We start from the raw sequence: 24,417 nt of genomic DNA on the forward strand, positions 1-24,417 counted from the left end.
TGCCAGGATGGTCAGAGGTGAGGGACCTCTTCTGGGCTGCAGGCTGCCAACGTCTTGTGTCTTCACGTGGTTAAAGAGGCAAGGAAGCTCTCTAGGGCCTCTTTTTTAAGGGCATTAATCTCATTCCTGGGGGTTTCCCCCTCATGACCTAATCATCTCCCAAAGGCCCTATCTCCTAATACCATCACATTGGGGGTCAGAATTTCAGCATATAAATCTGCGGACCACAACGTTCAGAACATAGCAGACCTGATTCTACCAGCAGTTCTGCCACTTACTAATCATATGACCTTGAAAGAGTTGCTTTTCATGGGTGAAAGGAGGGTGTCTGATTACATTATCTCTAAAATCCCTTTCAGGTCTCTTTAGCTTGTAGTTTTCTATGCCTTGGTTTCCTCATCTGTAAAATAATAGTCCTTCCTCCAAGGGCAGCTGTGAGAATTAGAGAGCTGCTATATATAAAGCGCTTGGAAGCACTGATGGCAGAATGGGCATCAGATAACCACGAGCCATCAGCTCCTGAGGCTAAAAGGAAGGGTCTCCTTCAAAATGAGGACCTGCCCTGATGTTTCTGCAGGCTCTTGCAATGGCCTCAAAAGGCAAGAGGGAATGGCAGGCTGAGCTCCCGCAGGCCTGTGCTCCTGCCCCTCTCCCCACCACTTCCATATACCTTTGCTCTCTGCGGTAGGTTTATCATGGTGTCGGGCTTGAAGTCGTTCTTGTTCTTCCTGCAGAGCACGGCAGTGATGATGATGATGATGACGGTGACCACGGCGATGGGCGCCAGCACTGCAGCGATGATCCACAGGTTATTGGGTGGGTTCTTCACCACGGCTGTGGGAAAGAGCCAGCAGGAGGGACATGACAAGCAGCACTGGGAAGAGGAAAGCAACCCAGACATAACCCCCCACCCCAGTCCCAAGTCACGGACAGAAGGATGTGGGGGGTTAAAAGGGTTTGGGGTTAGAAAGCCTCCACCTCCGCAGCCATGTGACCTTGGACAAGTGACTTAAGCTCCCTGAGTCTCAGTTTCCTCATCTGTAAAATAGGTTGTCACTTTGTAGTGTTTTTGGTGTGGTCTCTAGTAGCTGCTCAGCAAATGCTAGGGTTCACTACTACTGAGAGGAAGAGGAGAAAAAGATGGATCAGTAACAATTTTCCCCACAGGTGATGTCCACAAGTCAAAAGAAAAGTGAAGAGGAGAAACGTGCGGATTAGAAATGTGTGCTGGAGGCCGGGCGCGGTGGCTCAAGCCTGTAATCCCAGCACTTTGGGAGGCCGAGACGGGCGGATCACGAGGTCAGGAGATCGAGACCATCCTGGCTAATACGGTGAAACCCCGTCTCTACTAAAAATACAAAAACTAGCCGGGCGAGGTGGCGGGCGCCTGTAGTCCCAGCTACGTGGGAGGCTGAGGCAGGAGAATGGTGGAAACCCAGGAGGCGGAGCTTGCAGTGAGCTGAGATCTGGCCACTGCACTCCAGTCCGGGCGACAGAGCGAGACTCCGCCTCAAAAAAAAAAAAAAAAAGAAATGTGTGCTGGAATCAGGAGGCAAAAGCCACAGAGAAATGACTCTCAATATTGTAGTGTAGACACCCTGAGAGTGAGCAACGAGTAAAATGTAACATGAGCAGATGGATCTCCCCCAGAATAGCTGGCTGGGGAGCTTGGAAATGCCTCGGTCTAGTCAAAAGCCTCAGGCTGTTCTCAGAACCAGAGTAAAGAAGAGCAAGCAAAGTGATTGGCAGCAGGAAGGCTATGCTATTAAAACAGTAGGTGCCTCGGGGTGAGGGGGGCTGGGATGAATTAACTGGAAAGGGCAACAGGGTGATGGTCATGCTCTATATTATGATAGAGACTTGGGTTACATGGGTGTATACATTTGCCAAAGCTCATCATATGATTTACTTGAGACAGAAAAAGTGTTGACAAGTTAAAAGGAGAAGTCTCTTCTCTATGGTAGGTTTGGCCCGTAGTTTAAATTAATATATTGGCAATCTTGTTTATATATCAAACTCTTACAAGCCTAGTTAGCATGAGTTGATCTTCCTGATCCTGCTGAACCTGGGGGCCACTAGGCAAAACTGAGGCCCAGACCCTGGAATGTGAACACCCCACCAGTAAGTGTCACATGGTGAGACCTGCCTGAGGAGCCAGCCAGTCTTCCTCTCTGATTTCAACCAAGCCCTGACATCAAGTGGTTCCTCATTAGCCAAGATCTACCTCTCATCTGGCTGCCCTTAGGCTCAGAATACTATTAGTACAGAAAAGCTTTTTCTCCACAGTTTTTATCAATCGGTGATTAATCACATTATTAACTTCTGAAAACAGCTCATTAGATAACATGTTTCTGTTGACATTAAACACTTAATTGCTCCTGCTTTTAGCAATTCAGTATTTACACGTGAGTATTCTGCCATTAACATTTTTTAAAGCTTATAGCTTCTGTGAAAAATATCAGTATGCCTCTTTTTAGTTAGGTTATTCTATCCTGATGGAGAAAAATGTACAGTGCATCAGTGTATACCCGAAATAAATACATACTATTTTTTTTATTAGCAAGACTGTTCAGCTTTTACCCAGTTTTATTGTTTTAGTGGAGGTGCTTCTTCTTGGTGCAGTATGTAAAATCTCCTCACCTTCATTTACATAAACAGAACAGATTTTATCTTAGATGCATCAGTAAATTAATTTAAAGGTCAAAACAAGAGTAAAGTTAGGTCAACTGAAGTCATCCAAACTCAATGTCGTGTTCATCAGCATAATTACCTAAAAGTACAAAGTCATGTCTAAAGGTGAAAAGGAATCAATGGTTATTTAAATTGCAAGAATTTCAGTACAGGACTGATAGGAAAACCCATTTCCTGAGTGCCTACTGTGTGTTAGGCGCTGTGATAGGTCCTTTGCCTGTGTACTTTTCTTATCCCCAATATGCTGATGAGGAAACTGAGACCTAGAGAGGTCAGAGGTTTCTATGAAAAGTCACTTCTCTGAAATAAACAGTTCAAGTCGGTTCCGAGTTAACACACGTGAATAAAAGTGTGTGCTTATGTGCATGTGTACACACACGTACACGTGTACACACACACACACATACAGTATTTGTCAGAAGGAATGAAGTCAAAGAGTCCAAATAATCTAACACAAAATAAATTATTCTCATGTACAGCAAATGTTGAAAGGAGAAGGAATCCATTCAAAAGTGTTTCCAGTTTGTTTTTGTGGCCATCACCTATGTCTCAAATATTACAGCTCATAACTGGGGTGACTGGATGCAGGGGAGAGTCCTCCGGGGGCCCAGAGGCTGGCTAGTACTCAGTCCACATCGTTCTCCCACCAAACCCTCCCGTGGCTTCTCTTCCCCACTGGGGGCCCAGCCCATAAGGCCCTAGCGACCATGGCCGCCCTTCTGTGCCTCTGACCTCATGGCTAGGACTCTGCTCCCTCAATGACCGCGGTGCTGGGTGCCAGACTGTTGTCTCTCTGCCTGGAACCTGGCCCCCAGATAACCTCAGGGACCCTTGCCTCCCTCCCTTTCTTCAGGTGGTCACTCAGGGGTTACTTCCTTACTGATTCTCTTCTTGACCCCCCAACAATTTAAAATAGTAACCACTATCTTATCAACATGTCCTAGCCCTTCCCTGCCCAACTTTTCTCCATAGCACTAATCAGCACTGAACATGTTAATTATTTATTTAGTTTCCTTGATCTGCCCACCCTAGAACATAAGCTCCACGAGGGCAGGGTTTTTGTCCACTTCATTCACTGCTGTTATCGCCAGTGCCCAGCACATAATAGGTGCTCAATAAATATCTGTTAAAGAAGTGAATAAACATGAGTCCTCTTCGCCAGAGGGTCAGTCTATTTCTTTAAGTGGCTTTTTTTCTTTTTCTTTTTCTTTTTTGAGACAGAATCTCACTCTGTCCCCCAGGTTGGAGTAACGGCACGATCTCAGCTCACTGCAACCTCCGCTTCCCAGCTTCAAGCCATTCTTGTGCCTCAGCCTCCCAAGTAGCTGGGGTTACAGGCACCCACCACAACGCCCAGCTAAGTTTTTTTTATTTTTAATAGAGACAGGGTTTCTCCATGTTATCCAGGCTGGTCTCAAACTCCTGACCTCAGGTGATCCACCCACCTCAGCCTCCCAAAGAGATGGGATTATAGGTGTGAGCCACTGCGCCCAGCCAAGTAGCATTTTTTGAGATAAATGTCTGGTGGCCATGTAAAGCAAACCACTTCCTGCTCTGGTATGCTTCTCCTTGGGGCGAATTTTCCCTATTCCGTCAGCTGGATAACAACTCTGAAGTGCCTCTCACTCCAGACCCTGCAAATGGAACAGATGCAAACCTCCAGCTGCTTCCACGAAGTCAAATGCTGCCTCGTCACCCAGAGGTGATGGGGTGAGTCACATGGGCACAGCATGCTCCAGTCTTGGCCCTAGAATTAGTGATTCAGAAGGCTCTAGAACACACAGAATGCAGACACTCTCCCTTGAGAGAGACAAAGTATTCAACACTGTGACTCTCTATTCAAAGCCCTGACCTCAGATGAACATTGTCGGCTGCTTTTGAAACTACTGGGAGAAAATGGGATTTTAAAGATCTCTGCTCTCTTCTCCTTCACTGGCCTTATCTTCATCCTCATCTGCTCCTGGGGTGGACATACTTCCCAGAGGACGTCCTCTTGCTTTCCTCTTCCATCCACTAACTACGTTCCTTCACCAGGCACTCACATTTTCCCCAGGATTTTAATTCTAATCTCTATCTACAGAATTCTCAAAGTCTGTAATGTTACCTTGAATCTCTCTCCAGAGGTCTAGGCTTGAATTCCCAACACCTTTCTTAACCTTCATAGGATATCCTATCAGCACCCTTGATATCCCATCAGTGCCCCCAGTTCTGGGGCACCTGTTGAGCACATAGTAAGTGGCAGCTGAATCTCCTTTATCCATGAGGTTGGAGGACTACAGGAGAGAAATGAAGAAGAAAGGAGATTGAGAACCCATATAATACAGAGAAGAGGGTGCAACTAATGAAGAGGGAAAGGGGACTGGAGAGGAGAGGCACTGTTAGAAGGCAGAAGGTAATTTATTGTTTGAGCTGTGTGGAGTTTAAGGGGATAATGACATATCATGGGGGTGCCAGTGGGATATTGTCGGGTGTTACTGGAATACTGATGGAGAGATTCAGCTGCCACTTACTGTGTGCTTAACGGGGGCCCTAGGATTGCACCAAGCCCTTTACAGGCAACAATTATCTCTTTTAATCTCCTATGTAGCTCTATTAGGGAGGTGTTTTTTATGTTACCATTTTACAGGTGGGGAAAATGAAGGTCAGAGAGGCTAATTAACTTGACTCCAAGCTCCATAACCAGAAAGTGGAAGAGCAGGGGCTGGGCCTGGGTTACCTTATTTCAAAGGCTCTTTTCTCAAGTGCTATGGTGTCTCCTAATCACATGCCTCTCTCGGCACCTAGCAGAGGCATCTGGTGAAGGGCGGTTCCTTTGCCTTCACAAGAATTGAACCAGGAAGGAACTGGAGCTAGATCTTCCAAGATGAATGAGATGCGGCACCTGCTTTTAAAGAGCTCATGAGAGAGAGAGAAAACAACTGTTATGGCCCAACGTGAGGAGGGCAATGGGGGCTCCTGGAACCGAGGGAGACGGAGGGCTGTGCCTCGGGGGCCAAGGAAGGCTTCAAGGGAGAGGGAACATGCAGGATGAAAACCCCTGCATGGCTTTAGATATGAAGGAGAGAAACGCAGGCCACATGGCTGGAAAAGCAGCCTGAGACCAGGCTGTGCAGTCCTGAACGCTTGCTGGGTGCACCTGCTGTGAAGACAGGAGTTTGGATTTTATTCTGTGAATGACAAGAGCCAGCAAGTATTTTTTTAAAAGTGGAGTCGATGTAAGATCAGAATCCATGTTTTATTACAATGACTCTAATTACAATGTGGAAGGCATATTAACGGGAGTCATTTTGGAAGCTACTGTCATGGTCCAAGTGGGAGAGAATGATGGGATGGAAAAAAGGAAATGGATTTGTGAGTGACTGTGGAAGACAACTGAGAGGACCAAGTGAATTTGAAGGAGACAAAGGAGTGAGGCTGGAAGGGTCAGAGGGTGGCAGCCTTGGAGCCTGGCCAAACAGTTTGAATCTTGGCTCTCTTGAGTGATAGCTGAGCCTCTGGGCCATTCCTCACCTCCCAGACTCTCACTCCCCAAAGGCTCCATGACTCTAACCTGACAGGATCTCTCTCTCCTGTCCTGGCCCCTGACCCCATCCACTGCTCCCCATTAACTGCCACCAGCAAAGTCCCTTAGCCTCACCCGGTCCTCCTGACACTTCATTCACCTCTGCTCACCATGAAGCAGCTCTCCTTCTCATGCCTGTCCCAAGTACCTCAAGGCCTTGGGTAGCCTTGAGGAGTGAAGGAAGAGAGTCTTGGCTAAAAAAGTCATTTTGAGAATAAGACCGCAGAGAGTGACCATCACAGAACTGTTACGGAACTGACAGGTCAAAGCAGCAGATGGCTGGAATAGAAGAAGTGTTAGAGAGGAAGAGATACTGAGCCAGGGGCATAAATCTCCAGTGAGTGATGGGGGCCTCTTGGGGCCCTGAGGTGACTGCAGCAAAGAAGGGGGAGCTTCAAAGGACCTGGGATTGAAAAAGAGAAGAAGTGGTATGGACACAGCCATGAGGATTAAGGAGAAGTGGAGCCCTGTCTGTCTATCTTCAGGCACTTTTTGGGCAGTCTGCTCTGCCATTCTCAGTGTGTATTACCATACCCCAGCTCAGATCCACCCCACACACCTCGATCTCAGCTGCCTACTTCATTTCACTATGCCCAAGAGAGCACAAACAATCGGAGACAGCGTCCGCAAGCTTCCATCACCATGTGTCCCCTGTACTCCACTTTCCCCTCATTAGAAAGGACCAGCTGTCCCTGCAGACCCCTCCACCTGTGTACCAGATCCCATTGCCTCATTCATGGACAGATTTTGCACCTATTATTCCCGCCTCTCTCTTCTGCATCGTCAGCTTCTCCCTCTCCATGACAGCATCCCCTCAATATTCAAACACACACCAATTCAAGCTTTCTAGCTTTTGTTTGGGTTCTCAATGCCTGGGATGCCATACAGCCCCTCCAGCAACTGCCCCAGAAGATTTCCTTCCCTTTGCTGTCACTGCTTCCCCACACCTTGTTCTTCTTCTCAGCCCATCTGGTTGCAAAACCACTCCTGCTAAGGTCACAACCTCCAATCCCCTTAATCTCTACCCTATCACTCCCTGCCTCTTGGGAATATACATCAACACAGCTCTCTCCCTCCCCTGAGATCTGCTGTCCTTGCTTACTGTCTGAACCCCATGCTCTCCTCCCATCTCCCTGGCTGCTCCTGGTCAGTGTCCTCTGCTCGCTGTCACTCTTCCCACATGTGGATTCCCCAGGGCTCAGTTTCTCCCTTTTCTCTGTAGCTAAACCCACCTGGTTATTCTCACCTATTCCCTTAGCTCTAAATGTCACCTATATGTTGATGACTCCTGAGTTTATGTCTTCCAAGATCCACGTGGATGTCTAGTAGACATCTCACACCTAACATGTCTACAACCAAAATCCCAGCTCCATCTCCCCTGTTCCCATTCCAATCCCACTTATCCTCTTTGACCTGCACCTTCTGCATCTCAAAAAATGGCATCACAACCAATGCTCAAGCCAGCACCTACGAGTCACCCTTGATTCCTCTGAGTCCCGCTTCCTTCCCTGGCTACACACAGAATCATTATCTTGCGCCATTGACTCTGTCCCCTGAAATATCCCGAATCTGTTCACTTCTCTGATTGTCCACTTTCAGTACCTTCAACTCTCGCCTGGGCACCTGCAGTGGTTTTCACTCCCATCCTCTATGATTTACTCCTCACCTGGAGAGAGGGAGAAAGAGCTGAGAACAGAATGCTCTGGAGTCCACATAAAGATGATGTGGCAAAACAGATGAAACAAGCTGTTGAGCGGGTGAGGACGGAGCCCACAGGGAGGGAAGGGGAGAGGTGCAAAGGAAGAGAATCTTGGTTAAAAATGTCATTTTGAAAAACAAGATTGCAGAGAGTGACCATCGTCATTCCTAGACAAAGTTGTGTCTGTGAGGATGTGCTGGCCGAGCAAGACAATACAAGGTCTGGACCATCACCCTGGAAGCAAAAGTAAACTGGATGAAGACAAGAGCTGAGCAGGAGAGGAAGACCAAGAGCCAGGTGTCAGGGACTTGGAGAGCACAGACATAAGCTAGGAAAGCAAACCTACGGGAGATGACCTTTCCTGCCTTCACGCTCAGTATGCTGCCAAATACTAACATTTCTACCACCCAACCTCTCACCTTCACACCCTTTCCCCTTCCCTTACTCTCTTTATAGCTTTTGTTTGGGTTCCCAATGCCTGGGACGCCATAGAGCCTCCTCACCAGTCCTGACACTTCCTGTCTGCTCCCATCCTGGACACTGCTGACCAATTAAGTTTCCTAAAAATGGGCAGTTCCAATGATATTACTCCTTAGCTCAGAAATCTTCATCAGCACCCCACAGCTGATCAGAGTGTGTACTATCTCCTTCCCTGTCATTCAAGGCCTTAGTCTCCGGATCAATACACCTTTCCAATTCCATTAACTCTTCCATGGGTGTCGGCACCCCAGGCAACCTGAACTACTTTTCAAGCACACCTGGTACTTTTCACCTCCATTCTTTCGCTCATGCTGCCCTCTCTTTCTGGAATACGCACACCCTCTTCTCCCTCTGCTGAAATCTTCAAGTGTCATGTAGTTAAGAACACAGGCTCAAAGTCAGACAGACAGATGTAGATTAATATCCCAGCCACCTAAGCACTTGTTCTGTGATGCCAAGCAGGTTATTTCATTTTTCTGAGACTTGGTTTCCTTTCCTGTGGTTTAGATCTGAGTAAACACTGCCCCAATGAGAATAGAAAGTGAGAAAATCTAGGTGAAGTAACTAGCATAGCAGCTGCCACAGGGGAGGGCATTCAAAGAGACAGCTATTATTTTTAACATCCTTCCTCTGCTCACCCTTTCCAGATGCCCCTTCGAAGCAAACCCTCCCTCTGCTGACCCTGTATCACACACTGCCTTTTGCAGCACTTTCCTGTGTTATGTGCCATTGCACCTGCATTAAGTCTCCCTGCTCCTTAAGGGCAGAAGCCAGGTCTCACCCACTTCCATACATCCTCCAGCACTAAGCGACTTCATGTAGAACTTTATAAATGTTTGTTAAATCAAATTATCTTTAATCCCCCTGGCATACAAAAATAAACTCAGCTATAGTGATTTTCATGGCTGTTCACTAGATTATGCTGAGGAAGAAGGGTGGGTAGGACTTGGGGGCAAAGTAATATCATTGCCATCTTTCCAATATCCAAAACATATCCCTTATTGCTTGAAACAACACAGAAACATAGCTGATTGATTTAAGACCCTTCCAGAATACAAATATGTTTAGCTCTGAGACCATTAACATGAGTTTGGGGAATCATTTTGATTTTCAGGAAACATTTAATGGCATTATAAAGACTGAATAAAAAGACCATCCCCTTACGGTCAGCTTGCAGAAGGACAACGTGATGCAGGGTCAAGGCCATCCTTTGGGAATCAATGGTGCTCAGGATCTTGGCAGCTGCAGTTCCCAGCAAAGGCTTCCCGTTGTACAGGGTGTAGTAAGTCAGCTCCGCTGGGTCCTTCGGGCCTGGGACACGCTGCATCTTCACCATCTTTCGGAAAAAGAGAGGCTGGGTGTTTGCAGGGCATCTTGCACGGACCCTGCAATCACCCAGGTGATCAGCAGATGTTCCTCTCCCGACTGCTGAAGCCTTCTGCGGCTAGACGCCAACCTTTGCATACCTCTCTATATATAGCCTCTCAAGAAGCCTGCTCTTGCTGGAGCAGGAGACTGGGAGGAGAAAAAAGGGTTTGCAAAATATGAACATCTGGAAAGAACAGTTTGCGGTTGGAGAAGAAAACACAGGATAGTGATGTCTCCCAGCATCCACAGAACTCTGGCCTCATTTGAAAATAGGCCTCTGCATTTAATTCAGGGCATGTTAGGTTATTCTCAAACAGGACTGTTAATTTCAAATATCTGTAATTGCCAGAGAGGGAGAAAAATGAACTTATATGTCTGCAATTCAAAAGATCTCTGATAAAAGCACTGCTTGGAAACCCTATGTTCTTTTTCTAAAATAATGGTTTTGCTCTTTTTTCTCTAAAAGTTATACATATTAACTATAAGAAAATTTGAAAATGTGGGAAAAATCAAGAAATAAAATAAAAACAATCTGTAATCCTTCTATCACAAGCTAATTACTGTTGCCATTATAGAGTATTCGCTTCCATTCTTTGTTCTTGCCCTCACAACCCTTTTCCTTATTAGTTTACAAAATTATTTATCATACTCTATATACAATATCTTGCAATTTTTACTTGCATCTTTAAAGGACCTTAAATATAACAAAAGCATAAACGTTTATTTTTACATGGTATTCTGATGCATACCTCATAAACTTATTTAAATAATCTTTTATTATTAAACATTTAGATTGTTACTAATTTTTTACTACTGTAATTAACAATTGATAATCACAAACACTAAAACTTAAGTTTCAATACCTACATAGTGTTCTACTGTATGCATGCCTGGTGAATCAAACTAACCCTTGATTATTGAACATTTGGTTATCAACTTTTTGCAGTTATAATTAACAAATCATAAATAGTATAGTATTTTCCAAAGTTTATATTACAGATTATGAATTTCACAGGATATTTAAAGACATTACAAAAATGTTTATGGCAACATTGTTTATAACAGTAAAAAGACTAAAAATTAAAAAGTTGTTAATAATAGGTTGGATAATGAGCTATTGTATACTCAAACGATGAAATACTATAGTGTAGTGGTGAAAATGAATGAACTATGGTTATTCATATCATTATGGATGAATACAAAAGCCTGATGTTGAGTAAAAGGAACAAGTCACAAAATATAAAGTTAAAAATTAAGCAAAACTACATAATACACTATTTAGAGATACAGGCATGGGTAGTAAAATCTATACAAAAAATATGGCAATGATTTAATACAAAATTCAGATTCACTCTAAACTCAGAGAAGACATGTAAAAGGCTTTTGGGATAAGGTAAGGGTAATGTTCTTACCCTTCAGGTTATGGATTCTTTTTATTAGTGTCCTTTAAACTCTGCATCTTTCTTATACTGTTTTGTGTGTATGCTATACATAACAATTAAAAAATAGATACTATTACAACCCAATAGAAAATGGGGGCAAAAGAGCTGATCAGACACTTCACAAAGGAAGATGTCTGAATAACCAATAAGCACATAAAAATGCTCAATGGGGAAACTGAAATTGAAACCACAAAAGACCACTCTATACCCACCAGAATGGCCAAAGTAAGAACTGACAACACCAAGTGTTGATGAGGAAGTGAAGAAACTGGAACACCTGTCTGTTTGGTGGGAGTGCAAATGGTGCAACCACTTTGGAGAAAGGTCTGGCAGTTTCCTATAGAACTAATGCACACCAATCCTATGAACCAGCAATTCCAGCCTATATACCTAAGATGAGTGAAAGCCATGTGGTCACAAAAGGACTTGTGGAAGAATGTTCACAGCAGCCTTGTTTAACAGCTACAAACTGGAAAAGCCCAGGTATACATCAACAGAAGAACAGATAAACAAACTGTAGTATATTTATACAAGAGAATATTATTCAGCAAAAAAAATTTGAATAAACTATTGAATAACATAACAACATGGATGAATGTCAAAACACCACACTGTGTCAAAAAAGATTTATACAAAAGAGTATGTACTGTAGAATTCCATTTATATGAAATGCTAGAATGTCAAAATCAATCTATGATTTAGAAGTATGTGAAAATGTATGTTAAGAAAACCTTACGGAAGTGTTTGGAAATGATATATGTAATCAAATATAAAATAGTAACAGTATAATGTCAATTGTAAAATCTAGATAGTGATATGTGTGTTGACTATAATTTTATCAACTGTTCTACAAGTTTGAAACTGTTGGCCAGGCACAGTGGCTCGTGTCTGTAATCTCAGCACTTTCGGAGGCCAAGGTGGGTGGATCACTTGAGGTCAGGAGTTCGAGACCACCGTGACTAACACAGCAAAACCCCATCTCTACTAAAAATACAAAAATTAGCTGGGCATGGTGGTGCGTGCCTGTACTCCCAGCTACTCAGGAGGCTGAGGCAGGAGAATCACTTGAACCTGGGAGGTGGAGGCTGCAGTGAGCCAAGCTCACACCACTGCACTCCAGCCTGGGTGATAGAGCGAGACTTTATCTCAAAAAAAAAAAAAAAAAAAAAAAGTTCATAATAAAATGTTGGGAATATACAGATATTACTTAAAAACAAGGGCTTTTTGACATTTAAACTTGGAAACCAGTATGTTGAAGAAAATTAAGGAGATGTCTTTACTTCAGGTCTTTTTAGAGCTTTGGTATGCAAATAGGCTTTGGGACTCTTCAAGAAGGGGCTTTAAAATGCAGCCTTGCCCAAACCGATTTGGCCAGAGAGCCCCTTTTCCCAAGAACACTTGATAAGATCATGATATAGTACAAATTATATGTCCCCTCCAAATCTCATGTTGAATTGTGTATTCCCAATGTTGGAGGTGGGTCCTGAAGGGAGGTATTTGGGTCATGGAGGCAGCTCCCTCATGGCTTGGTTCTGTCCTCGCAGTAGTGAATGAGTTCTTGTGAGATCTGGTTGTTTAATGTGCGTGGCACCTCCCCTCACCCTCTTTCTTGCTTCTGCTCCTGCCACGTGAGACCTGCTCCCCTTTCATCTTCTGCCATGCTCGAAGCTTCCTTAGGCCTTTCCAGAAGCGGATGCTAACACTATGCTTCCTATACAGCCTGCAGAACCATGAGCCAGTTAAACCTCTTTTCTTATAAAGTACCCAGTCTCAGATATTTCTTTATAGCAATGCAAGAAATGGCCTAATCACTTTCTAGACACTCTCTGGAAAACACTATCCTTACTCTTTTGTCTTTGCGTTCACCTGTGTGTCCTTGTCCTCAAGATTAATTTCTTTTCTTTTCTTTTTTGAGACAGAGTCTCGCTCTGTCACTAGGCTGGAGTGCAGTGACACGATCTTGGCTCACTACAACCTCCACCTCCTGGGTTCAAGTGATTCTCCTGCCTCAGCCTCCTGAGTAGCTGGGAGTACAGGCACGCACCACCATGCCCAGCTAATTTTTGTATTTTTGGTAGAGATGGAGTTTCACCATGTTGGCCAGAATGGTCTCCATTTCTTGACCTCTTGATCCACCCGCCTCAGCCTCCCAAATTGCTGGGATTACAGGCGTGAGCCACTGTGCCTGGCTGAGATGAATTTCTAGGAGTCAGTTTGTGATCATCTAAAAGTTTCTTGTCTAAATTCCTCATTTTCCCTCCAGAAAAGTCATACCCAATTGCTGTGTTTGAAAGTGCCCTTTTTGCTGCACATTCATCAATACTGGATGGTAGCATTTTACTAATCTTTGGTAGGTGAAAATGGCATCTTGTGGTAGTTAAAACTTGCCTTACTTCGGTTACAAATTAAGTCGAATATTTAAAAAATTTTAGTGGTCATATGTTTCCTCTTAGGCCTCAGTTTTCCAAATACGTCAACTAGAGAAATATCTTTAGATTCTAGACAGTTAAATCTCCATATTCATGAGGGTAGCTCATCTTTTAAAATGATCTAAGCCCAGAAGAAAGGCTTCAGGGTAGAAGCATATTGTAAGTCACACAGAGTGAATTTTTTGGGGGAAACTGGGGCATGTTATTCCTTTCCCTAGTGGAAAAGGAGGTGGGGAAAGTGTTAGTAGAATCTGGTAGAAGTTGAGTGACCATTCAAATATCTAATAGCTTCTCTCAATTTCAACTTAATAGCAAATTCTTCCTGCCAAGATTTCTTTAAGAGTATGTTACAAGATGATCTACACCCTCTGTAAATTAGGGATTTGCAGAAATAAACCCCCACCTGCTTCCCTCAGACTTTCCAGGCAGCTAAAGGGGCCAAATGCACTGAGCTCTTAGAAGAAATGAGAGAGGGCTGGGTGTGGTGGCTCACACCTGTAACCCCAGCACTTTGGGAGGCTGAGGCGGGCGGATCATGAGGTCAGGAGTTTGAGACCAGCCTGACCAGCATGGTGAAATCCCGTCTCTACTAAAAATACCAAAATTAGCTGGGCATGGTGGCGCACACCTGTAATCCCAGTCATTCAGGAGGCTGAGGCAGGAGAATTGCTTGAACCTGGGAGGCAGAGGTTGCAGCGTGCCAATATTGTGCCACTGCACTCCAGCCTGGACAACAGAGCGAAACTCTGTCTCAAAAAAAAAAAAAAAAAAAAAAAAAAATGAGAGAAAGAGCACCTCTCTGGGCCCTTTGGCATGCAAAATGTTTTAGATTTCTTAGGTTTACAAATAACTCCAGGGTTGTAGAGTGGCCCCTTATCCCCTTTGGCTGATGCAAATCCCAGTTCCATTATCTGAGCACCAGTGACTTTCTTCCTATCATTTGGAAGTGTGGAAATTATAGAGCTCACATGGAACCTACAAAGGAGAAATCACAAACCTGACATGCGAGTTTAACCATCACTTTACCTAGTGATAAGGTCATCCCAGACCACAAAGACTTTTAGAACCAAAGCAACATCCAATAGGACAAAGGGCCAAATTCACCAACTGCGAATGGAGGGACCTGGAGTCTCCATCAGGGGCATGACAATGACTCATGCAGGGAAGTGTGTTCATTAAGATGGGTTGTTTATACTTTCAAGATTGCCTGGGGACAGGATTTGCACACAGACTATGCTAATGGCTGCAATTTCCTTTGAAATGCTTACTCATAGACAGTGTGATACTACGCATGTGTGCTATGGTTCAGTTACACCTGAGATGTGGTCAATCATCAATCAGGGGTTCACATGCCAGGGGTAGTCTGCTTGATCCCAGTTAGGAAGTCCCCATTCCAAAGGCAGCTACCAGGAGTGCTTCTCTAATTTGACATCATGCTAACAGGGCTTTGTTAATTAGCGCAACAAATTAGTTAACAAAAAGTTAGACGTGAGTTCTCAGTGGTGACAGTACAATTCAAGATAGGTAGACCTGGCTAGAATACACCAGAGCGGTTCTCATTCTTGCAGGAACTGGCTAAAGTATCTAGAGAGGTTTAGAATCTCTACTCCTGGAGATGGCTACTGCCTTGATTGGGTGCCCTCAGAAGCAGACCCTGAGAAGAGCTGAGTGCTTCTAGTTTATCTGAGAGGTGCAATGAACTGGCAGGAAGGTGAGGAGGTAATACAGGAATGGGAAGGAGCCTACAAGGGGTGCGTTATTAAGCCAGTTACCGCAGTCAATGACTAAAGCTTAATTCTGTGGGAAAGCTTTGAAAATGATCTAAAACATACATTTCAGAATTCTCCCAGCCAAGAAGTGAGAGAACCAGGTTATTTATAACTCTGGTAATTCCCAGGCACTTCTGACCAGCATGGCATGGGCAAAGCAGGTTTTGACATCTCAAAAGTAGCCCTCTGAAAAAGATTCAGAGGCTGGCTGTTGGAACTCCAACTGGAATGCACAGAAACGGTAAGGGGATGTGGGCTGGATACAGCTAGTGTCGCTATACTCCTCCAGCCTAAATCTCTACATCGCCAAGTGTCCACTATAAGCTTGGAGGGTTCTGTTTGTTGAAACTGACTACACACAGGTAACAGAATCCTGTCTCTGGAATAATGGTGCATCTGCCATTCAGAGGAATGGAGGTGAAAGGGTCTAAAAGGACAGAGAGCTGGGACTTCATTGAGCTTACTGAACAAGCTGATGATGAGTCTGTCCTTGCTTACCAAGAATTTTTTGTTTCAAAAATATCTGCCAGAGTACAGATTTTGTACTGAGACTTCCTTGTGTTATAACCTAGTTAGTGACAATGTTGGAAGAGCAGCAGACTCTCATCCTCCTTCATGTTTTTGATGGTGAAAGAGATCAAATGAAGAGACTAAAAGGCAGAAATAAAGGCCACAGGCAAACAGCCCGGGCGGCGCCCTGAGCCTACTTAAAGATCGACCCCGGACCTAACCGATTAAGGTTATCTATAGACTCCAGACATTGTAAGGACAAACGTTGTGAAAGTCTCTGTCCTGCTCTAATTACCAGTGTCTGCCACATATCTTAGTCCTGGGCCCAGTACAAACAATCCTCTATTTTGTCCCAACTTCCTGAGCCCAACGCAAATACATCCCCCTCCCCACACATCTCAGAAACACCACCTAGAGAGCCCCGATAAGGTCACAACCGTTTGTAGTTTTACTAAATGCACGGGAACAAATAGAAACTGTTAATTGTATTAACCAAATTACCAATTGTGATGCTGCAACCAAAAGAATTCCTTTGTACCTCTGTAACCTTACATATCCTGTATGCATCGGGTTATAAAAAGCGGGCACATGCATCATTCGAGGCCCTCTTGTATGTTGTGGAACGGAGGGACCAAGTTTGAACTTGCATTAAAGATCCTTGCCACTTGGCTTTGACTCTGGACTCTGGTGGTCTTCTTCGGGGAACAAACGGTCTGGGCATAACATTTGGGGGCTCTCCCGGGATTCCCCAAGCCCACCAGACCCCTGGTCAACGGATCTACTAGGATCGATCTGCTAATAGGTGAGCCGGCTCGTCTGTTTGTCTGTCTGTGTTCGTTCTGAATCGGCGGCTCTCTGAGGCTGCGGCTCGTCTTTGTTTGTCTGTCTCTGTCCATTCTGAACCTGCGGATCTCTAAGTCCGCTCTGAGGCTTTTAGCCTGTCTGAATCCGCGGCTCTCTAAGTCCGCTCTGAATCTGTGACTCGCGAGGTCTGAAGCTGAAAGCTGGCATAAGTCCTGGCGGACGCGCTATAGGACAGCCAGCGGAGACCGGTGGGAGACGTCCCCCGGCTCTCATCTGATTCTTGTCTGAACTTGTTCTGACCCAGATTTCTGGTGCGCGCCTGCGACTGATGTAAACTTGTTGTTGATATTCCAGCAACTCACTTTTCCCTTGCAGGATCTGTTGCAGACGCCACTACGGGCGCTACTGTTCAGGATGGGTAATACCCAGAGCACTCCCCTATCTCTCCTTACAAGTAATTTCAAGGATGTTAGGGCAAGGGGCCATGATCTTGGTATGGACATCAGGAAGGGAAAGCTAATTACTCTGTGCCGCTCCGAGTGGCCCGCCCTTAACGTAGGGTGGCCACCCGAAGGGACATTCTGTCTCCCTGTCATCACTAGGGTAAAGTCCAAGGTTTTCCAGCCTGGGCGTGCTAATCACCTGGATCATATCCCATATATCCTCATATGGCAGGATATAGCTGGGAACCCGCCCCCTTGGCTGTCCCCTTTCCAATTAGCCTCTGAACCCTGTAAGGCACTGGTTGCTCGACCGCTAAAATCCAAGCAACCGACTGCCCCCCCCATCCTGTTCTACTGGATAGCGAGGACCCTCTGTCCACAGAACCCCCTCCATACCCCTCCGGTCCCCGGGTCCCAGCCCCCCGGGAGGAACCGCAGGAGGGAGCAGGTGAACGGGAAGCGGTCGGCGTGCCTGTACCCGCTGAAAGTGAAAGCAACTCCGAAGGGCCGGCGGGGCGAACGCGAGGGCGCACTTTGCGGGCTAGCCCCCCCCCCCCCGCCCGCCGCCTGACTCCACAGTGGCGTTACCCCTTCGGGAAATAGGGCCCCCAGACGACACGGGAAGTCCGAGGCTCCAGTACTGGCCATTCTCCACCAGTGATCTATATAATTGGAAGACCCAGAGTGCTCGGTTTTCAGACAACCCCAAAGATTTAATGGCTTTACTGGATAGTATTATGTTTACCCACCAGCCCACTTGGGATGATTGTCAGCAGCTCCTCCGAATCTTGTTCACAACGGAGGAGCGAGAGAGAATACAGGTAGAAGCTAGAAAGCTGGTCCCGGGGGACGACGGTCGACCGACTGCCAACCCCGACCTCATAAATGCGACTTTTCCTCTGTCCAGACCGGCGTGGGACTACAACACGGCAGAAGGTAGGGGACGGCTACACCTTTATCGCCAGACTCTAATGGCAGGTCTCCGGGCGGCTGCTCGCAAGCCCACAAATTTGGCTAAAGTATACTCTGTTCTGCAGGGAAAGACAGAAAGCCCGGCTAGCTACTTAGAAAGATTAATGGAAGCCTTTAGGCAGTATACTCCTATAGACCCAGAGGCCTCAGGAAGTCAAGCAGCTGTCGTAATGTCCTTTGTAAATCAGGCAGCACCAGATATTAGAAAGAAGCTCCAGAAATTAGAAGACTTAGAGGGAAAACAGCTTCAGGACCTTCTTCAGATAGCCCAGCGGGTTTACAATAATAGAGATACTCCAGAGGAAAAAATGACCAAGGTCCTGGCAGCGGTTGTACAAAAAGAGCACCTACAGCCAGATAACACCCAACCTAAGCGGCCCCCCAGATATAACAACCTGAGCAAAGACCAATGTGCCTACTGTAAAAAGACTGGCCACTGGGCAAGAGACTGCCCCAAAAAGAAACAACAAGGACGGGGACCCTCTAGGCCTACACCCGTACTAGTTACTCAAAGCGAAGACTAGGGAAGACGGGGTTCAGTCCCCCTCCCCGAACCTAGGGTAACTTTGCAAGTGGAGGGGTCCCCAGTTCAGTTCTTGGTCGATACGGGAGCACAACACTCAGTCCTAGTTAAAACTGAGGGAAAATTATCCTCCAAGTCCTCGTGGGTACAAGGGGCCACAGGAATTAAGAAGTACCCCTGGACGACACAAAGAACAGTAAATCTCGGAGCCAAGAATGTAACCCACTCTTTCCTGGTTATCCCTGAGAGCCCCTGTCCCCTACTAGGGAGAGACCTGCTAACTAAAATGGGAGCACAGATCCATTTCCTCCCTGAGGGGCCCATCGTGATCGATTCCCAAAATCAGCCTGTGCCCATCCTGACTATAACCTTAGAAGATGAGTACCGGCTCCACCAGGAGCAATCGGCCCCTGACCAGGACATAGCAACCTGGCTTCAACAATATCCAGGAGCCTGGGCAGAAACGGGAGGCTTAGGACTAGCAAAACACCGTCCTGCCTTGTTTGTCGAACTCAAGCCTGGGGCAGACCCCGTTCGGGTGCGTCAATACCCGATGCCCCTAGAGGCCAAAGAAGGAATTACGCCCCACATCCGTCGGCTCCTCGACCAAGGGGTCCTTCGGCCCTGTCACTCACCCTGGAATACTCCCTTGTTGCCGGTACGGAAGCCTAATAGCGGGGAGTATAGACCTGTGCAAGACTTAAGAGAAGTCAATAAGAGGGTTATGGACATACATCCAACTGTGCCTAACCCGTATACCCTCCTGAGTACTCTAAACCCTAAACACCAATGGTACACTGTTTTAGATTTGAAAGATGCCTTCTTCAGTTTGCCTTTAGCCCCTCAGAGCCAAAAGCTTTTCGCCTTCGAGTGGACTGACCCTGAAAGGGGCATAAGCGGCCAACTGACATGGACCAGGCTGCCGCAGGGATTCAAAAACTCTCCTACCCTGTTCGATGAGGCTCTCCATGAAGACCTGGGTGAGTACCGACACAAACACCCTGAAATAACCTTACTACAGTATGTTGATGACCTCCTGATCGCTGCCGAGACCCAAGAAGCTTGCCTCCAAGGGACCAAAAGTCTCTTACAAGCTCTAGGGAGTCTAGGCTATCAGGCCTCGGCAAAGAAAGCTCAAATCTGTAAACCAGAAGTAACATATCTGGGGTACCTGCTAAAAGGAGGGCAGCGCTGGTTAACAGACGCCCGGAAACAGACTGTTCTGCAGATCCCCAGGCCACAGTCCACCCGACAAGTAAGGGAATTCCTGGGGTCAGCAGGATTTTGTAGACTATGGATACCTGGGTTTGCAGAGCTGGCTAAGCCCTTATATCAGGCAACGCGGGGACAGCAGCCATTTAATTGGACAGAAGAAGCCGAGTCGGCTTTCCAACAGATTAAAACCGCCCTACTCTCTGCGCCTGCACTGGGACTGCCTGACATCACTAAGCCCTTCTACTTATACGTGGACGAGAGTAAGGGCGTCGCCAAGGCGGTGCTGACTCAGAACTTAGGCCTCTGGCGGAGGCCAGTCACCTACCTGTCAAAGAAATTAGACCCAGTGGCTGCCGGGTGGCCCCCTTGCCTCCGAGTGATCGCAGCCACGGCCTTGATGGTACAAGATGCTGATAAACTTGTCTTGGGACAAGAATTACGGGTCGTTACCCCACATGCCATCGAAGGTGTACTCAAACAGCCGCCTAACCGATGGATAAGCAACGCCCGGCTCACCCACTACCAAGGACTACTATTAAATCCCCTCAGAATAACTTTCCTGCCCCCAACAACCTTAAACCCTGCCTCGCTGCTGCCCAACCCGGACCTGGACGCGCCACTCCATAATTGCACCGAGATATTAGCCCAGGTGCACGGAGTTCGAGAGGACCTGCAGGACCGCCCACTTCCTGACGCCGACCTCGTTTGGTTCACCGATGGGAGTAGCTTTATACACCAAGGCCAGAGGTATGCTGGAGCAGCAGTGACTTCAGAGACTGAGGTAATCTGGGCGGAACCCCTGCCCCCGGGGACATCGGCCCAGCGGGCCGAACTGATAGCGCTCACCCAAGCTCTTACCTTAGGGGCAGGGAAGAAACTGACGGTATACACAGACAGCCGATATGCTTTCGCTACGGCGCACATACATGGAGCCATTTACAGGGAGCGAGGGTTGCTAACGGCTGAAGGAAAAGAAATAAAAAATAAGCAAGAGATCCTAGCCCTGCTAACAGCCCTATGGAAACCAAAAAAATTGGCTATTGTACATTGCCCAGGGCACCAGAAGCCAACCACTCCAATTGCTCAAGGCAACTTTCTGGCAGATCAAGCTGCAAGGAGTGTAGCAAAGGCTCCCAGTCAACTCCTTGCACTCCAGCTCCCTGATCCGGGCCCTCGGGACCTGCCATATCGCCCTGATTATTCAGAACAAGACCTCCAGTGGATCAACAAACTTCCCCTGAAACAGATCCAGAATGGGTGGTGGACTGATACTAATGATCAAATTATCCTACCAGAAAAATTAGGGCAGCAAGTGTTAGAATACATCCACCGAACCACCCATCTGGGTGCCCGGCGGATGATAGACCTGATCAGACGCTCCAAACTTAAGATCAGACGCATAGCGGAGACGGCCAGCAGCATCGTGACGAGTTGCAAAGTCTGCCAGCTTAGCAACGCCTATCCCCAATCCCAGGCTGCTACAGGAACAAGGCTCAGGGGAACCAGGCCCGGTATCTACTGGGAAGTAGATTTCACTGAGGTAAAGCCAGGAAAATACGGGTATCGGTACTTACTTGTCTTTGTAGATACCTTTTCAGGGTGGACTGAAGCATTTCCAACCAAAAGAGAAACCGCTCAGGTTGTAGCAAAGAAAATTCTGGAAGACATCCTCCCCAGGTATGGCTTTCCCATCCAGATAGGGTCAGATAATGGGCCGGCCTTCGTTGCTAAGGTAAGTCAGGATTTGGCTTCCATTCTTGGGGCTAATTGGAAATTACATTGCACTTACAGGCCCCAGAGTTCAGGACAGGTAGAGAGGATGAATCGGACCTTAAAGGAGACCTTAACTAAATTGACTATGGAGACTGGCGCTAATTGGGTGGTCCTTCTCCCCTACGCTCTGTTCCGGGCCCGTAATACCCCTTACAGACTGGGCCTTACCCCTTATGAAATCATGTATGGCAGACCCCCGCCCCTGGTTCCCAGCCTAAAAGATGATCTGCTCAAATCTGAAACAGAAAATGTCTCTGAACTCCTGTTTTCCCTACAAGCCTTGCAGAAAATTCATCAGGAAGTCTGGCCCAAGCTGAAGGAACTATATGAGACCGGACCTCCACCGACACCCCATCCGTACCAGCCGGGAGACTGGGTCCTGGTCAAGCGACACCGGCAAGAGACCTTAGAACCCCGGTGGAAGGGACCACTCCAAGTACTCCTAACCACACCCACCGCCCTGAAGGTAGAAGGCATCGCGTCGTGGATCCACTACACCCACGTCAAACCGGTGGACCCAGCCTCCGACCTTCTCGGACCCATCACGGCAGCGACTGAAGCACCGACCACGTCGACTGTGGACAAAGCTAAGAGCAACCCCTTAAAACTCACCCTGCGCCGGCAGCATAGCTCGCTGCAGACATGCAGCTAGGTAGTCTAACCCTAATGTTAGTCGCCCTAGTGGCCGTGGGGGCAAACACAAAACCAGTTTCTAATCCCTTTGTCTGGAGGTTCTGGCTTTATGAAAATCGAACCCACCCTGGGCAACCTCATAAGCCCGGGAAATTATTGGCCAGTGCTGATTGCCCCTCCTCAGGGTGCAGTGCCCCAATTTTGCTAAATTTTACTGGTTTTCAGATAGCTGACCCAGTGGTACCAATGATATGCTTTGAGTTTGATCAGACTGAGTACAATTGTAAACACTATTGGTGGCACCAAAACGCAGGCTGCCCCTACAGTTACTGCAAAATGCACTCAGTCAGGGGGTGGAACGAGCAATCTGGGTGGAACTTCTACCAGCAGGATAGAGGCGGCATCTACACTTGGATAGTTAAGGACCCCTGGAACTCCCGCTGGACCACGCCTCAACATGGGGCTGTATACTATTCCTCTTCCTCCACATGGCCTAGCAGTCACCTCTATCTGTGGCGTGGCCTAGTTCAAGTACTGCCCCTGGTCCACGGGAATATCCAACGACAGGAAGACAGACTGACACAAGAGTTACGCCCTTTCTCCTGGTTAGAATTACTACAAGAAGGATTAGAACTTGCTAACATTACAGGACTTCACAGCTTGTCTGGCTGCTTTCTGTGTGCCACCCTAGGGCGTCCACCACTAACCGCTGTCCCTCTGCCATGGGAATCCTTTACCCAAACTAAGGACCTTCAGAATCTCACAAACGCCCCCATTCTTAATGTGCCACTGTACCTGAACCCCAGTCAGGAGAAGTTTCCCTACTGTTTTTCAGGCACTAACTCCAGCCTTTGCAACATCACTGTAACGCCCCCTAGAACCTCTCTAAGAGCCCCACCGGGCATATTCTTTTGGTGTAATGGAACATTATCTAAGAACTTATCTGGTCCCTCTGTTACCGACCTACTATGCCTTCCTGTCACATTAGTTCCCCGGTTAACTCTATTAACTGCCGGCGAGTTCCTGGGGTACACCGGTAACTGGACTAGTACTGCCATTCACTCAATCTCTAAACCGAGACCTACACGAGCAATATTTCTCCCCCTCATTGCGGGAATCTCCCTCACATCATCCCTCATTGCGGCCGGATTGGCAGGGGGAACCCTAGGTCACACCCTCATAGAAAGCAACAAATTGTACCAACAATTTGCCGTAGCTATGGAGGAGTCAGCTGAGTCCCTTGCCTCCCTTCAGCGACAGCTCACATCCCTAGCTCAGGTGACCTTGCAGAACCGAAGGGCCCTAGACCTACTCACTGCTGAAAAAGGTGGTACATGTATGTTCCTGAAAGAAGACTGTTGCTTCTATGTAAATGAATCAGGGCTTGTAGAAAACCGGGTCCAACAGCTGCGCAAGTTAAGCATAGAAATGAGAAAACAGCAGTTTGCCTCAGCTGCAAATCAATGGTGGAATTCCTCTATGTTTTCTCTGTTAGCCCCCTTCCTTGGACCCCTGCTAAGTCTACTATTTCTGCTTACCGTAGGACCTTGTGTTATTAACAGAATTTTGCGGTTTGTCAGGGAAAGGTTTGACACCATACAGCTCATGGTCCTCAGAGCCCAATACCAACCTGTAAGCGCTGAAACAGAATCAGACTTATAAGACCCAAGATTGGCTCCAGAGGTACCTGAGAAAGGGGGGAATGAAAGAGATCAAATGAAGAGACTAAAAGGCAGAAATAAAGGCCACAGGCAAACAGCCCGGGCGGCGCCCTGAGCCTAGTTAAAGATCGACCCCGGACCTAACCGATTAAGGTTATCTATAGACTCCAGATATTGTAAGGACAAACGTTGTGAAAGTCTCTGTCCTGCTCTAATTACCAGTGTCTGCCACATATCTTAGTCCTGGGCCCAGTACAAACAATCCTCTATTTTGTCCCAACTTCCTGAGCCCAACGCAAATACATCCCCCTCCCTACACATCTCAGAAACACCACCTAGAGAGCCCCTGATAAGGTCACAACCATTTGTAGTTTTACTAAATGCACGGGAACAAATAGAAACTGTTAATTGTATTAACCAAATTACCAGTTGTGATGCTGCAA

The 24,417-nt window shown here is 46.8% G+C and overlaps 1 protein-coding gene across 1 annotated transcript in view; it reads right to left on the reverse strand.

Annotated features, from left to right (window-relative positions):
• The window catches only part of KIAA1549L (KIAA1549 like), a 301,627-nt gene that overhangs the window by 82,969 nt on the left and 194,241 nt on the right, over nt 1-24,417 (reverse strand). The window contains exons 10-11 of the mRNA XM_033205636.1: nt 9,597-9,768; nt 671-834 (exon numbers count right to left, since the gene is read on the reverse strand). Of these exons, the coding sequence (XP_033061527.1) occupies nt 671-834; nt 9,597-9,768 (336 nt within the window). The remainder of the gene's footprint in view (nt 1-670; nt 835-9,596; nt 9,769-24,417) is intronic.

This window comes from Trachypithecus francoisi, unplaced genomic scaffold (assembly GCF_009764315.1).
Source record: "Trachypithecus francoisi isolate TF-2019V2 unplaced genomic scaffold, Tfra_2.0 Lachesis_group8, whole genome shotgun sequence".
NCBI classification, from domain to species: domain Eukaryota; kingdom Metazoa; phylum Chordata; class Mammalia; order Primates; family Cercopithecidae; genus Trachypithecus; species Trachypithecus francoisi.